Source organism: Lutra lutra, chromosome 6 (genome assembly GCF_902655055.1).
Source record: "Lutra lutra chromosome 6, mLutLut1.2, whole genome shotgun sequence".
Lineage (NCBI taxonomy): Eukaryota > Metazoa > Chordata > Mammalia > Carnivora > Mustelidae > Lutra > Lutra lutra.
Window position 1 is genome coordinate 52,139,499 of NC_062283.1, and position 17,039 is coordinate 52,156,537.

General features: G+C 37.7%; 1 protein-coding gene across 1 annotated transcript in view; it reads right to left on the reverse strand.

The window, feature by feature from the left end:
• Positions 1–13,684, reverse strand: part of MLIP (muscular LMNA interacting protein) — a 250,607-nt gene extending 236,923 nt beyond the window's left edge. Inside the window, exons 1-2 of the mRNA XM_047733786.1 lie at positions 13,579–13,684; positions 7,820–7,889 (exon numbers count right to left, since the gene is read on the reverse strand). Coding sequence (XP_047589742.1) covers positions 7,820–7,882 — 63 coding nt within the window. The 5' untranslated portion in view covers positions 7,883–7,889; positions 13,579–13,684. The remainder of the gene's footprint in view (positions 1–7,819; positions 7,890–13,578) is intronic.
• Positions 13,685–17,039: the final 3,355 nt, after the last annotated feature.

Consider the following 17,039-nt stretch of genomic DNA (forward strand, 5'->3'; position numbering starts at 1 on the left):
ACACCCAAGGCCAACCTAAAATCCATAACATAGCAAGTCACTGACCCAGTCTTACAAACGGCAGAGAAATGGAAGGAGTTTTCTAAAATAAATAATCAAATGCCAAAGAAAAGGAAATGTCATTGTTCATTTGTTTGTTTTCATCTTTCCTTCCTTTTGGTTATCATCAAACTTAGTAGAGAAGGATCCAAGGCAATCAATTATGATAAAGACACATAGATCTAGCACCTGACCACCAGAGATTTATGAACCTCAGTTTATCACCTAGCTTCTTATACGACGTTGTCTTGTCAGGAATTATGTATGGAGCAGAATCAACATTCAAGCCATACTAAAAATTATCTCTAGAAGACCCATCAGAAACATTAGCAGTCTAAGCTTTTCTTTCAAACATGTCAGCACCTCCTGAGTGCATATTACCAATGACTCTAGTTAGACACTAGAAAAATAGGTTATGTAGTTGTTCATTCAAAACCTTGGGAGCTTCCCGGGTGAAATTCAAAATTGGTCCCCACACATGCAGGGGTAGGAGAGATCAAATAGGCAGACCGCTCCAGACTGGTAGGTAACAGGTCTACCAAACCAGGAACTTACTGATGAGCTTATCTTAAGTGTCACAAGATGAGTAGATCTCCACGCCCAATCGCCAGAATCTTAAAAGTCTATATAGAGAACTTAACTGGGTTCAAACAACTATACCATCCAAATGGTATCAAAAACACCTTACTCTCTCAAGGCTACTTCCTCAAAAACAGCTCCCATGGGAAAATTAGGCAGAATATATATTCCAAGGAAGGGGGTGGCAAGGCAGGGAACAACTTCCAACTACCAGGGTCTAGCTCATTGTGAGTCAGCCAGTGGCCATGTCCTTTCAGTGACCTCCAACTGTCAATATTATGACAGAATAAAATATATTACAATATAGAATACTTTACAGTTGTCCCACTGTTAAGATGTTCTAATGAATAATTACAGACTTGCTGTCTCAAGTCTATGTGAAAAAAAAGAATTGGGGATGTTTATGTTTTCTACACTTAGAATATTTCCCAGCTACTAAATTTATCATGATTACTTCATAACCTACTAAAAAATAATAACATCTAATAATCTTCTTGGTGATCAAGACTTTCTCTCTCGTGTGAACTTCTACTACAATCCATAGGAACCTATCTTGTTCAAAACAGACATTCAAAAATGTCCATTGATTTGAAAGGTTCTTTCTGCTTTCTTTACCTAACAGACACTAGATGGCATCTGCAAAGGTGTCCCCAACAGAAGTCAGACTTGTCATCAGATAATAACATTGGGAACTATAGCCAAGTGTTAGTCCTATGTTTTTTGTTTGCTAACAAATTTCTTCTCAGAAAATAATTAGGGTTATTTGTATTAATGAAGCTATGAAAAGCTAAATTAAACCTTATTTTAAAAGTGTGCTTCACTGAATTATCACAGAATTTTTAAAAATGCCTAATTTTCTGTGTTTCTGCATTTTTACCACAGTTTTTCTTCAATTTATTTTCTCTTTCATTGTAGCAAAAAGAAATGACATGATCTCTTTCTTTCTGAAACCGAAAAAAATTTTTTGAGATTATAGGTAAATTTGCAAATCATTGGATAAAACCTTTACCCCCAAAGTCAAAACAAGTTGAAAAATTTTAAACATAAAAAGTAAAATTTTAGTTATCTAAAATTTTAGTTTTTATCTCCTTATATGAGATACATCCTATTAAAAATCTGTCAGATGAGATAACTTCTCAATCTCAAAAATTTCTTTTACTCAAAAAAGCAATATTTATGACATTCAGAATTGACTACTGCGTTAATTTGCTTCTACCAAGGTTCATATAAAGTGAATTGGATGACTTACCCTTCTCACTATCATTATTTTTGTGATATTTATTGAACATTTATTACTTGGGAAGACTTAATTATCTCTTGAGACATATTATATTAATGTAATAGAAATTATTAGGTTTATGCATGAAATATGTTTGTTCTTATCATACCTTAAAGAAAGAAAACATTATTATTTCAGAATATCCTGAGGTGCATGGCCATTTTTACTATGTTAATACATGAATTGTTCCTTTTCATTAAGAAATTTTAGTTGAAGATAAATGTAAGTAAAATTCTCTGTTGATGCATTTAATGACCTAAAAAGATTTTGGAAAATAGTCAGGATATCCTGTCTTAATTTTACTTATTTATTAAAACATACTAAATAGTAGTGTACTTACTTTCAACTCTATTCCAGAAATAACTTCACTTTATAGATAACAAATGATATTCAGCTTAAATTTATTGTTTTTTGTATCATTATTCTGAAAATGAAACTCATAAATAAAATCAGACAACTAATGTACTGACACATCACTTCCTAAAATGTATTCCAGAGAACAGTAGCCAAAATATTCACTGTCATTGCATACACACAGTAAAATACATTACATTGTTAGGGAGTTTAAGAAATACAAGAGAAACCTCCAAAATGTCTCACGGCCTTCAGTGTGTTAAAAATACAGTAAGAGTAAAAAGAAGTAAGACTGTGTAGTTCATCCTATACAGTGTTTCTTGAATATTCATGAGCATAGATCAGAACCTCTTTTTGCAGAGAAGTTTAGAAAATCAGAATTCTAAGGAATGTACTTTGGGGAACACATGATACAATGGTTACTCAAATCTCATCAAGAAAAAACAAAAGATCCATTCAACTCCAACACCAATTACTGTAGAACCAACCAAACAGAACTGTATTGTTACAAAATAGCTCCCTCCCTCCCTGCATCCCCATAAAAATCACCGTTAGTGTAATCTGATTTTGCAGAATCAGGAAGGACTAAAATAGCCAGCACAGCATAATATGTTGGCTTTTCAAAGGATGGAAATGTCCCTTTAAGTCATGCTATTTGAGTTTTCTTTTTCATGTTTAAAAAACTGGGATATCAACCAATTTATGAAAAATTTAGATGGGATTGATAAGCTTAGGACATATTGAGAGATTTGAGTTATCATATTTCTTATCTGATTATCTATTGATCCACCTACAATTGTCAAGCTGCCAGGAATCTTTACTTCTAATTTCCAAAGAGTAACAAATTCAGGGCAAAAAAAGTGTCAATAGCTAACGGTAGCAATTCTCTTATCCCTATAAGGTGAAGTCTATATTGGATATGTAGTAAAGAATCCTATTAAGGTATCCAAATGGGCAAAGAAGAGGTCAAACTTTCAATCTTTGCAGATGATATGATACTCTAAGTAGACTCAATCAAAATGTTCCTAGAACTGATCCAGGAATTCAGCAAAGTTGCTGGCTATAAAATCAATGCACAGAAGTCTGTTGCATTTCTATATACCAATAATGAAGCAGCAGAAAAAGAAATCAAGGAATCAATCCCATCTACAATTTTAACAAAAACCATAAGATACCTCAGAATAAACCTAACCAAACAGGAAAAGGATCGGTACTCTGAAAACTATAGAACACTCATGAAAGAAATTGAGGAAGACTCAAAGAAAAGGAAAAACATTCCATACTCACAGATTCGAAGAACAAGTATAATTTAAAATGTCTATGCTGCCCACAGCAATCTACACAGTCAATGCAATCTCCATCAAAATAACACCAGCATTTTCACAGAGCTTAAGCAAACAACTCTAAAATTTGTGTGGAAACAGAAAAGACACTGAATAGCCACAGTAACCCTGAAAAAGAAAAGCAGCTGGTGGCATCACAGTTCCAGACTTCAAGCTCTATTACAAAGCTGTCATCATCAAGGCAGTATGGAACTGGCACAAAAACAGACACATAGATCAATGAAATCAACAGAGAGCCCAGACTTGGACCCTCAACTCTATGGTCAACTAATCTTCAACAAAGCAGGAAAGAATACCCAGTGGAAAAAAAAGTCCCTTCAACAAACGGGTGTTGGGAAAACTGAACAGCAACATGCAAAAGAATGAAACTGGACCACTTTTTTATACCACACACAAGAATAAACTCAAAATGGTTGAAAGGCCTACATGTGAGGCAGGAAACCATCAAAATCCTAGAGGGGAACACAGGCAGCAACCTCTTTGACCTCAGATACAGAAACTTCTTGCTAGACACGTCTCCAAAGGCAAGGGAAACAAAGGCAAAAATGAACTATTGGAACTTCATCAAAACAAAAAGCTTTTGCACAGCAACAGAAACAGTCAACAAAACTAAAAGGCAGCCTATGGAATGGGAGGAGAGATTTATAAATGACATATCAGATAAAGGGCTAGTATCCAAAATCTATAAAGAACTTATCAAACTCAACACCCAAAAAACAAATAATCCAGTTAAGAAATGGGCAGAAGACATGAACATTTCTACAGAGAAGACATATAAATGGCCAACAGACACATGAAGAAAAGCTCAACATCTCTCGACATCAGGGAAAGACAAATCAAAACCACAGTGAGATACCACATCACACCAGTCGCGATGGCTAAAATGAACAAGTCAGGAAAAAACAGATGCTGGTGAGGATGTGGAGAAAGGGGAGCACTCCTACACTGTTGGTGGGAATGCAAGCTGGTGCAGCCACTCTGGAAAACAATATGGAGGTTCCTCAGAAAGTTGAAAATAGAACTAACCTGTGATGCAGCAACAATACTACTAGGTATTTATCCTAAGGATACAAAAATAGTGCTCTGAAGGGGCACACGCATGCCAGTATTTATAGCAGCAATGTCCATAATAGCCAAAACTCAGAAAGAACCCAAACGTCCATCAACTGATGAATGGATAAGGAAGATGTGGTGTGTGTGTGTGTGTGTGTGTGTCTGTGTCTGTGTCTGTGTGTATACATATATCTATGTCTATATATCTATATCTAGATCTATATCTATATATATACTATTATTCAGCCATCAAAATGAATGAAATTTTGCCATCTGCAACAACATGGATGGAATAAGAGGGTATTATGCCAAACAAAATAAATCAGCCAGAGAAAGAAAAATACCATATGATTTCACTCATATGTGGAATTTAAGAAAACAGATGAACACAAGGGGAGGGAACAAAAAATAAAATAAGGTGAAAACAGAGAGGGAGGCAAACCATAAGAAACTCTTAACTATGGGGAGCAAACAGGGTTGCTGGAGGGGAGAGGGGACTGGAGTAAATGGTGATGGGCATTAAGGAGGGAACTGGATATGAGCACTGGGTGTTGTATGCAACTGATCAATCACTAAATTCTACCCCTGAAACTTATACCACACTATGTGTGAACTGATGTGAATCTAAATAAAATCTTGAAGGAAACAGAAAGAATCCAAATTTATTATTGTCTCTTTCTTTGGATAGAATAAACAAGTTCTAAAAATCTGAAGACTGTTGATTTTCTTCTTTGCTGTATATCTCACCTTGGAATTTTTTTTCAAATAAAGCCAATCACGTAAATTCCTTAATTGTGTGATATAGTTCATCACATTGTTCATAATAAAAATCTTTATGTGTACACCTTTAATTTTAAAGAAGATACGTATTATAACGCAGCAATATTATAATGTATATATATTTAAATATTTTCATGGAAAAATATTTTCTCCTTCTAAAAACCACATTTTTGCAAATTTGACTATAATAAATTTAATAATTTTCAGAACCTAGTGAACTCTACAAAAATACATTTTTTAACCGTATACAGCAAGGCTGTATACAGGCATACTGTATTACGTAGGTATTAGCAAGGAACACAAGGCTCCACAAGTTGACGTTTTTAGATGTTTATTTTAGATGTTTATCCACATAAATAGCCAAAGGGTTAAACAAAATAATTTCTACTGTAAACTTCCAGAGATATATTATGTATTTTCCAGCTCTCTTAGAGATACTGAATATGTTAACCTTTTCTTGATAACAGTGTCACCAAAATTTCTTTATCTGAAAGATATCTGGGTTACATACACAGCTCTGTTTGCCCATAGAGACAACTGCCCACACTACTGAACTTTAATGTGTTCCTTCCCCCCAGAATCATCTCTTCTCAGTGCAGATTAGATGTTCCCAGGCCTTCCAAACTGTCCCACACTTCCCCTCCACTCCTCTGGAATTTAATCGGAGGCTAGCCCTAGATCTCTCTTCCAGAGTAGTGCTCATGTATTTTGTGACAGTGACGTCCTCTAAGGAGAGGTTTTTGCTTACTTCTAGATTCACGTCTGTGTTCAAGGTAGAGTCCAGCATGCAGAATGTCTGACCCTTCGGAGAGGGAAATATGTCTACATCAAATCAGCCCACATAATAAGAGACCATATTTACTTCTGTTTTCTTGTCCCACATTCACTGTATTTATTTGCAAAACTCCCTGTAATAGATTGCCAGAAGGCTCTGGGTCAAATTTCACATAATTCATAGCAACTCTCTATTCATGTATTTACTTACTCTCTATCCGGTTCCATAAAAGTTTTACAACTACTAAGCCTTTGAGGTGGGCATATCTAAGGTTTCCTTTTATTTTGAAATACACTTCAGATTTCTCTTTCTGTATTAATAAATTTGGGTATGTATCTTATAAGTCAGGCCAAAAACAGTTTGAAAAGAATAGGTTCAGCCCAGGGAATCCTCAAACATTATAGTTTTTAATCTTCATGACATCCTTCAAATTAGTATTACTACTCCCCATCTTACAAGTGAGTTAACTGTGACTCAGAAAGCTTAAATAAAATCCCATATTCCTGCATTCTGAAGTAGTGGAATGAGAACTGTCACTCAGATCTTTTTGACTCAAGACCCCTAGTTAGTTCTCCAACAATTCATAGCTTTTCAAAATAGTCAAAGGCCAAATAAGTCTCTGGCCAATACATGTTTAGACAACCACCTGGAACAGAGATCCACAGCTATATTCAAAAGGATGACCTGAATCCTTTAAGAAAAAGTTACATTTTATTCAATATATCTCTTCAAGACTGAAATTCTAATATACTTCAGGAATTTTCAACCCTCTGGATATCTTTTTTCATCTCTCAGGTTTTAATATCATTAAGAGAGCATAAATCCCTATTTCAAACATCCAGAACAATGCAGTCTCACAATTTTAAGAAGTCATAGTCTTAGAGTTGATGTAGTTTTACTTTTTGCTACTTGTACTGTTGTTAAAATTAGCCATGCCCTGTTCTATCCTTAACTCTGTAGCCAGAGCACATTCCAAACATAATTAGCCCCCTATACCTATCAGGTGAACCAGGAACAACACATTCTACTACTCCAGTCTACAGTATATTTTATGTTTGAGCAAACACCAGTAACCTCTACAGAGCATTGACATGTAATTTCTCAGCATCAAGGTCAACTTAACTTTTACAACTTTGATAGCAAAATAATCACACCTTTCTGCGGAGTAAGCTTTATCCTTACACCAGATTATTAACTTACTTGATAAAATATTAAAATAGCATATAATACTTATATACTTCTCTTGTCACATTTTCCTTGTATCTCAGAGAAACTGGACTTCCCTAAGAGTCAGCTCAATAAATAAAATAATCTCCCAGTATTGAGGCAATACAAAAAGGGTTCAAAATAAATGGATTCTAGTTTTAAAAAAGGAGGTAAATCACATCATTTAACTAAAATCAAATTTGCCCACATTCTAGTATTGAAATTTTCTTAATAATTTTATTACACTGTGTTCATCAAAGTCTATGGAACTCATTGATTTTCAGACTGCTGACCAGAGAAAAACATCAAAATACAAGTTGGTTAGTACAACTTTTCCGATCTATGACAGCGGCTCTGTCACTATGTCAGTCGCATTATCAATCCGTGTATGCTAAATCTCACACATCTTACCGTCAGTTTCTCCTCTAATTTCTCATTTAATAAGCTTCCTTTTTCATGCTTTTCAAATTCCATGTTGAAACTGAATGAGAGAGACAGAGACAGAGACAGAGGGAGAGAGGGAGAGAGAGAGAAAAACAGAAAAAGAGAATCAGAGTCTGTCTAGAAAATGATTTGACGTGGACATTCCAAGTTGTGAGTGCTCAGGACACTATCAGAAAGCCCTGGCGATAGTTTCTGGTTAGCTAGTGTTTCCATTTATAGATGTTCAAACCCCATAAACAGAGCACTGAAGAGAAGTCAGGCAGCTGGCCTTAGATAATGATAAATGTCACTAGATAGAAAAGCAAATTCTCCAACAGGAGAATATTCCAACAGGTTAGGTTCCCTGAACCATTTAAGATGCATGTGACAAAAAGCCACCATCAAAGAATTCATTCAGAGCCATTGGAGCAGAATAAAATATACTCTAGAATACACACTTAATAAAGCAGTTTACAAAGGACAAATGTAATGATCATATGGCCAATATGAATCAGACAGCCTCGTTCTCTCGAATTCCAATTTGGGTCCTGGTAGTCCAGACAGTTATGCATTATTTTGTAGATCAAAAGTTTAAAAAACCACTTACAGGAAAAGAGCAAAAGGATAACTAGTGAAAACTCTTAAGACACAACACATGTATTCAAGGGGTATTGCCAATTTTCTTCCATGAAAAGTTGGCAACTGATGTTTAGAAACCCCGTAAAATAAAAGTGGTGTTTCCCTTCCTAAAATAAAACTGGTTTTCTTCATGATCCTGGTTTTTCTACTGGGAACAAAGTTAGGACATAGGAGATGAAATTCTTTTTTTTTTTTTTTTGCAATTGAATAAATATTTTCAGAATTCTTTGAAAACTGTTACATGTCTTAAAGAAAATTATTGTGGGACTCAATGATAATTAACTCCCTCTATTTTTGCACGAAACCAGATATGTGGATGGAAATAAAAAGAAAAAGTGGCTTTCAGAGTAAGCCAAGACTGATCTCCATGGTGGTCTAATCCCTTGGTCTGTTTGAAACATTTTAACACCTGTTTCTGAACTTAACACAAATTTCCCATCAGTTTTTCCTTCATTTTTTAAGAAAAAACTTTAGGAAATGTATTGTGGGGCTCCATCCTTCAGAGTGGTGTTAGCCAGTTCTCTGTCGCCAGGCAGAATATGGCTAGAGAACTTACTCCACACTTACTGTCACACATGACAGACGAACTTATTGTCACACATGACAGAAGCGCGGAGGATCTCATAAGTGAAACACTTAGTAAGAAGTAAACCTAGCTAGCCAGCCCTGCTTCAGAAGAATGAATTCAGAAACACAGTATCTGACTCACAGGCAAAAGGGACTTCCCTCTTTACCTCAACTCTGCATTCCAGATAAGGAATCATATACCCTGTTGCCTTAACAAGTTTGAAAACTGATGTCTTTCTTACAAGCGTCCTGGCATGCAAGTTTGGTGTGTGTCAAAAGCAAGGCGATAGCTGAAATTTTATGTAAATGCAACTTCCAAAATCTCTCGAGGGGGAACAAAAAAAAGCATGCTATGATTGCGAAAGGAAACTTGGTTACTGCTAGTTTAGTGCCTGAAGGTGAAATCTGGGATCCAGTTAGAAGCAGGGGAGTGGTGGAATGCAGAGCTAGTGGGGAAGGAGAAAAGAGTGATAATGAGAGCACCAGTGATCTCCTTCCCACCAGGGATGAAAAGTTTAACTTCAGCAAACGTGCACTGAGAAGCTGTAATGGTGACAATTATTCTAGGTACATGCAGATTTTTTTTAAATAATAAATAAAAATAATAAAATTCAAAGATAGAATCTTTATGTATCTTCCCTCAACAAACTTACCACATAGGCATGACTGAATCTAAGTATAATAGCAATACTCTTACTTAGCACACTTGAATAGCACTCACTTTGTGCCAGGAACTCCTTTAAGGCTTTATATATATTATCTCAATTAATTCTCGAAACAACTCTAAACAGTAGATACTATTATTTTCACCATTATCATGGGCCAAATTGTGTCCCCTGCTCCACAAAATCATGTTGAAGTCCTAATACCCAGCATTTAAGAATAAGACTATACTTGAAAATAGGATATGTCAAAAAGTAATTAAGGTAAAATGAGGTCATGAGGGGAGGCCCTAATCCAATATGACTCGTGTCCTTATTAGAAGAGATTAAGACAAAAACAGAAAAATCAGAGAAGACCATGGGAAGACACAGAAGGCAGCCTTCTACAAGCCAAAGAGAGAGGCCTTCCAGAGAAGCCTACATTGCCAACACCTTGGACGTTCAGCCTCCAGAACTAGGAGGAAATATATTTCTATTAAGTCATCCAGTCTATGGTATTTGTACCATAGCCTTAGCACACTAACACACTCATTTTAGAGTTAAAAAATAATAATACAGACAGTTACACAACTAACTCATGGCACTCAAGTTCCTTGGCCCAAACTCCTAACCACTGTGCACTTAGCACCTCTGAACAAATAAGTTCATCGTAGGCATAACAAGGAGAGTGAGTCAACAGCACCAGCACTTTGTGGTGAGTACTAGCTACTCCATCCCCTTACAGAACTATGTTTAAAGATAGTTCAGATATATTTTAGGGACACGACATTTTTTTTTTAAGGTAAAATTATGCTTAGCCAAAGCTGGCACTCATCTATTACTGGTCAAACAGCTGAGATAGGTCCAACCTGGTCTCTTCTCTGCTTGTCTGTCCCACAAGTATTTTCCTCCCTCTGATGGGAATGCTCTCACCCTGGAGTTATGTGGCTCCCTTCTCACTTTATCCAGATCTCCCCAAGGACCCCATCTAAAATAGAGAAGCCTCTGCCCACTCATTTGCTATATTCTTCTTCACAGTTCTTATCACCTCTGATGTTATATTATTTTGCATGATATTTTGAGTGTTCCTTATCTATTCATTTGAGGGTTTTTTATGCATCATTTCATCCAGACACTTAGAACATAGTAAGGAACAAATAAATTCTTGTAACAGAAAGAGGAGAGGAGAGAAAAGAAGGGAAGGGGAAACCAAAAAAAGCAAATGAGGAAAGAGAGGGGAAAAGGAGGTGAGAGGGGGGCAGGAGGGAAATGCATCAAACAGATGTGACTTAAGACTTGTCATTCGCTGTTATTAATACGACTTTGGGTAGGAGATCGGAATGAAATGCATTTATCCAGCGCAAGTCATATTGCAGAGGTACACAGTATTCATGTTCACTTGCCTCGTTCAAACAATTAACTACTGGAATAAAGGAGAAAACAACAGATTGAAGCAGCAGGAAGAATGGGACTCATCTGCAGATTCTGCCACCTTCTAGTTGGGTCACTTTGAGCAAACTCAATTCTCAGAGCTTCAGTTCCCATTCCCTTAAAAGAAGGGATGATACCAGACTCTTCATGTTCTTACAAAAATTAAACATGGTAATGTGTGCCAAGAACTTAACACAGTGCCTGGCATCGAGCAGGCTGTCGCTAAAAGTATGTGCCATTATTTCCCTGGACTATGTGAAGTTTATCTAGAAAAAAAGTGAGTTCAAAGATAGTATCAAAGTCTGAACAAAAGTGGCACAAAAATTAATAGAGAGTAGGAGAAAATATTTGTAAATCATTCCCCTGATAAAGGACTTATATCCAAACTGTATAAAGGATTCTGACAACTCAGCAATATAAAGTACAAACAACCCGGTTTAAAAATGGCCCAAGGATTTGAATAGTCATCTCTCCCGAAGAAGACAAACAAATGGCCAACAAGCATATGAAAAGATGTTGTGCTTAGAGAATGCAAATCAAAACCACAACGAGATAACACTTCACACCCACTAGGATGACTAAAATCAAATCAGAATCGCAAGCATTGGCAACAAATAGATAAACCGGAGCCCTCCTATGTGGCTGGTGGGCCTGTGAAGGGGAACAGCCACTTCAGAAAACAGTGTAGCAGGCACCTGGGTGACTCAGTAGGTGAAGCACTGGACACTTGATTCTAGCTTGGGTCATGATCTCAGGGTGTGAGATCCAGCCCCAAGCTGAGCTCTGCGCTCCCCTGGGAGTCTGCTTGACAGTCTCTCTCCCTGTACCCTTTCCCAACAGCCACTCTCTCATGCAGTCTCTTTCATCTCTAAAACAAATAAATACATCTTTTAGAAAAGGAAACAGTGTGGCAGTCTCTCAACATTTTATATAAAGAGTTGTACGACCCAGCAATTCCACTTGCAGCGATGTACACAAGAGAAGTGAAAACGTGTCTGCAAAAACGTTCATGATACAGCATTATTCATAACAGTCAGAAAGTAGAAACCACACCAATGTCAATCAACACGGTAATGGTGAAGCAATGTGAAATATGCCACAGGAGCACATTATTTACAGTCAGTAGAAAGGAATGAAGCATTGATACTCCCACCACATGGATGAACCTTGAAAATATGATAGGAGAAAGAAGCTGGCCACAAAAAAAGCCACATATTCTTTGAGGATTTATATGAACAATCCAGAGTACTTGACAATTCCACAGAAACAGAAAGATAATGGGTGGTTGCCAGGAGGTGGGAGAGAGCAGAATGAGGAGTGACAGCTAACAGTTATGGGGCTTCCCTCTGAGGTGATGAAAATATTCCGAAACTGGATAGTCATGATGATGCCATAACTCCGAATATACTAAAAACCACTGAATAGTAACGTATACTGTAAAAGAGTGAATTTTATGGTATGTGAGTTATATCTCCAGAAAGCTATTACTTAAAAACATACAAAGGAATATCGGTAATTCCTTTCTAAGCTGGAAATTTATGATTTTTACCAGAAACATAATATGAGTAACAGGTCACTCCAAACAGGAAATTAAAATCTACGCCACTGTAGGCCAGTAAGAATTCCATTCAAAAGTGGAACAAATGACCCTCAGCAAACGATATTTACTTCAATATACTGGCATCTTTGCACCCTTGTCATGTGCTTCTTCCAGAGGGCAAAATCTCAGCTGCTCAGAGTTGGTCATTTTGTGCCTCTATTCAAAAACTGGGGGACAGTGGAGTTTGCAGCTATTAAAATGGATTGTGCCTCTACAGGGTCAGCGAGTTAATACAGTGTCTTTTGTTTTCAGTGGTGATTTCTCCACACCTGCCATTTAAGGGACTTATGACTCCACAGCAAAAGCACAGGAAACCTCACAAGGTAGACACCCATAAGGCATGAACGACAAATGTTGTTTTCTTTGGAAAAAATAAATCTGCAAAGCCTGGTGTAGACAACTGAGAATCTTCCTCACTGTGTGCTCCAAGGATAAATACCTTTTTATTAAGATGGGGTCCTCTTCTGAGACCGTGAATGCCTCTTATACAGGTCTATCTCTCCACATACCACCTGCAGCAGGCCATGCGTGGGTCCTATATACTCTCTACAGTCCAGTCAGAAGCCCATGGAAGCTCTATACCCATTTACTGGTGGACCAGGATATTACACTCAGCACATGCCTGCAGGAGACTGTCCCCAAAGCCACTGGAAATGTGCTCCCTTGTGTACCCAAGAGCCAAATGCAAATCTAGTGTAGACCTAGCACTGAGAACTAACCTACTGGTGTTGCTCCTAGTTGAAAATTTACACCCATGTCTCCATAAGTCTCTGTTTGATGGGTAAATGGGATGGGCAAGTGGGGTGGCAATGAAAAACAAAATGCGGAGACTGGTCCCCAGAATTTTCTAGTTTTCCCAGCTCCCCTACCGGAGTCTGTTTATCAGATTTGGCAACTGTAAACTCTCAAGCAGCAGCTGGGGACCCTTCTTCTGGAAAATTCTTCTGATGCTTATCTTCTCATCTGTCTGTGCATCTGGAAGACACAAACACAGGAAGACTTAATGTCCCACCATCACCACTTGTAAGCATCCCTTCCGGCTCCTGCAGCCAGAGGTACTGGATGCTGAGTTACGGTACATGCCTACAGCTTGTGAAAAATCACGTCTACAGAGAAATTTTTTAAAGTTGAATTTGTCACTATATAATAAACATTTTTGTAAGTTGCATCTGCCAAGTGGACACAAAAGCAAACCCTAAAATATCAGTATATGATAATTACGATAATAACAGCTTAACAAATTTGTACCTTTGTAATTACCAATCTTCAGTGAAACATAAACCTTTCCTACTGGAGTATGATTTTTTTTTTTTTTTTACTTCTTCTGATACTATTTGTGCCCTTATTTTGGTTCTGGGCCATATTTTAAAAATGACTGTAGAAAAGACATTTTAGGCAATGTCCGGAAAGAGACATTTTCTTTATAAAATCATTTTTTGATGACAGAGCATTCATTGAGCACTAGAAAATAGTTCAATCAAGCAAGAACTGTGAGAACTTTGAAAAGTGTTAGCTTTTTGAATGTGTGCATCTGAAAAATGCAACTCTTTTATCAAAATATATTGAAAAATAAAATGTGAGGTTAAAAATAAACTAGTAACACTGATGATAATTTAGAAATAACAGCAATTCTGATATAAAACTAAATCCATACCTCAAGAGTCTATAACAGAGAAGCTGATTAAAACCACTTGGGGATCTAATTCCAGCATGTTCCATTTTCTCCGCTATTCTATACTCAGCATCTACAATTTTTGAGAGACTTAGGGTAAATTTTCTCTTGTTCATGGGGACAGCCACGATGTGTGCACTGAACAGGTTTTCGCTCTTGCATTTGGGAACACTCACTATATTTCCAGATCCTCTGAACAGTAGATATACTTCCTAGTAGTGTCTGTCTCTGTCTCCGTCGCTCGCTCTGTGTGTCTCTCTCAATCACACACACACTCACACACACACACACTCATACCACTGTTGTTTCAGAAGTGAAGACAAGGGCACCTGGGTGGCTCAGTGGGTTAAACCTCTGCCTTCCACTCAGGTCATGATCTCAGGGTCCTGGGATCTAGTCCCGCATCGGGCTCTCTGCTCAGCAGGGACCCTGCTTCCTCATCTCTCTCTGCCTGCCTCTCTGCCTACTTGTGATCTCTGTCAAATAAATAAATAAAATCTTTAAAGAAGAAGAAGAAGAAGTGAAGACAACCGCCAGCTTAAATTGGTTAAGAGTTCAGGAAAAAAGGACTCTGAAATGGAAGGCTTTACTTTTTGAATATTAGATTTACAATGTGTGCTTCTAACTTGAGAAACGAGTTCTGGATGGAAGTTTTCCTGTGTCCTCAGGGCTTAATCAAAGCAACCAGATGCAACACCGTAGCTCACTCCTCCCCGAAACCCAGCAGCTTCGCCGTTGTGGTTGTGTTGACATAACAAATCACTTTGCCCCCGAAGTAACAGCTCTGTGCCCTTTGAGACAGCGCGCCCGGGATATATTTTCAGATTTATCAGTTGAAATTGAACCATGTTCCAAAGCAGCATGCACTTATACAGAAAGAATGCTTACCTTTCAACTGACTTGGAAGCAGCCTGAAGGACGATAATCCATCCGGGAGGTCACCGGTCACATTCCCAGAGCAGCTGACCCTGTCAGTCTTTGCAAAGTACTGTTTATTCTGTAACTAACATTGGATACCAGGCACAAGATACAGAAACTAAATTAAAAAGAAAAAAAAAAAAAAGTTAGGCATAAACCTCATCCCCACAGCGATCATTTCACAAAAACAGTAGTTGCTAAGTTTCCCCAAATGATTTCTTTATAAGAATGTCTTGGCAGTCGTGGGGATTTGGAGTCAAGTGTTGAAAAGTTTTGCAGTATATCTAACTATCTACTTTTTTAGTGTACCGAAGAAAATTCTTTAAGCTTCCCTAAGGACATGAGTGGTAGGCGAGGAAAAGGTTAACTGAAAATGGAGTTTCTTTTCTCCTTACATTGACTGGATTTTTAAAATACAATGGCAAGTCCTCCCGAAATGAAATGCCAATTATGCTGGGGAAGGAAAGTCAGAATTATGCAGGAGGTGCCCACACAAGGCTGGACCAACACCACAGTCAGCCCCTATCCAGCCACCAGCAAATATCCACAGACCATAGATTGTTGGTTCACAAACTGACTCCCGTACATGGAGGGCAAAGAGAAACTGAAGGAGGAGGCAGGCTACTCCAGATCAGTAGGTAGACAGCGTAGTAAGGAAGGGAACTTACATGCAGGCTTGTCTTGGGTGTCTGCAGGATGAGTAGATCTCTGCACCCAAGCACCTGAATCTTCAAAGCTTCTATAGAAGCCTTAACAGAGTTCGGTCCCATTACCATCCTACTGGTCTCCCCAGCACGTTGCACTCTTAAGGCTGTGCCCTTGAAATGGCTCCTACTGTGGGAACAATAGGTAGAACGTACATTCCAAGCACAGGGGAAGAGATGAGGAGCCTCTGGTTGCCTGGGTTCAGCCCAAGGGTCAAGCAGAGGTCATGTCCTCTTGATGACCTCCTCCAACAGAAACCTCCACTGCACTTTCCTCATTCCCTACAAATTCTTTTCCCTAATTACTCTCAGCAGAGTGAGTCCATGTTACCCCAATTAATGCCCAGCCTGTACGCAGGGTTATCCAACTTTGGCCTCTGGTTTACTTAGAGGTTTTTTTAAAACTATGGCCCAAGAAACTCAGAGTTTGAAAAACAAATTTTTACCCATTCATTTGATTATCTGCAGAAACTATATCATTCTAGACTGGCTTTGTCATCCTATCCAATACATCACCCCACCCTGAATCCTATAATGTATAGTCTTTTCTTAAGAAAAAGGAAATATCACAATCAGATATTCACCATTTGAAATTATTCACATCATTACTCTCTTTCACTATTTCCACTAATTAAATTGATTTATGTAGACAATCTCTAAGTGAATACTCATGTAAAACACAATGTTATTTTAAGGAATTATTTCATTCTTTTTCATTCAGTGTGATAATTTGACTATTATTGGTTGAACCCCATATCCATACCATCGTGCTGGTGCTGACAGCTTTCAGCTGAGAGCTTAGTGAGGAATGAACAGACTCACATACAGCAGAACACCAAAACAGGCTGAACGTGGTAAGTGCTAAATTGAGAGTCTAAATAATGTGCTTTGAAAATGAAAGAAGAGGACGTTCTAGCTAGAGACACTGGGGATGATTTTACACAGACATTGGATTTCTTGATACTACAAGTAGTCTTTGGACAGCAACATTGACTTCATGTGGGAGTTCATTAGAAATTCCAAAGTCTTGGATGCA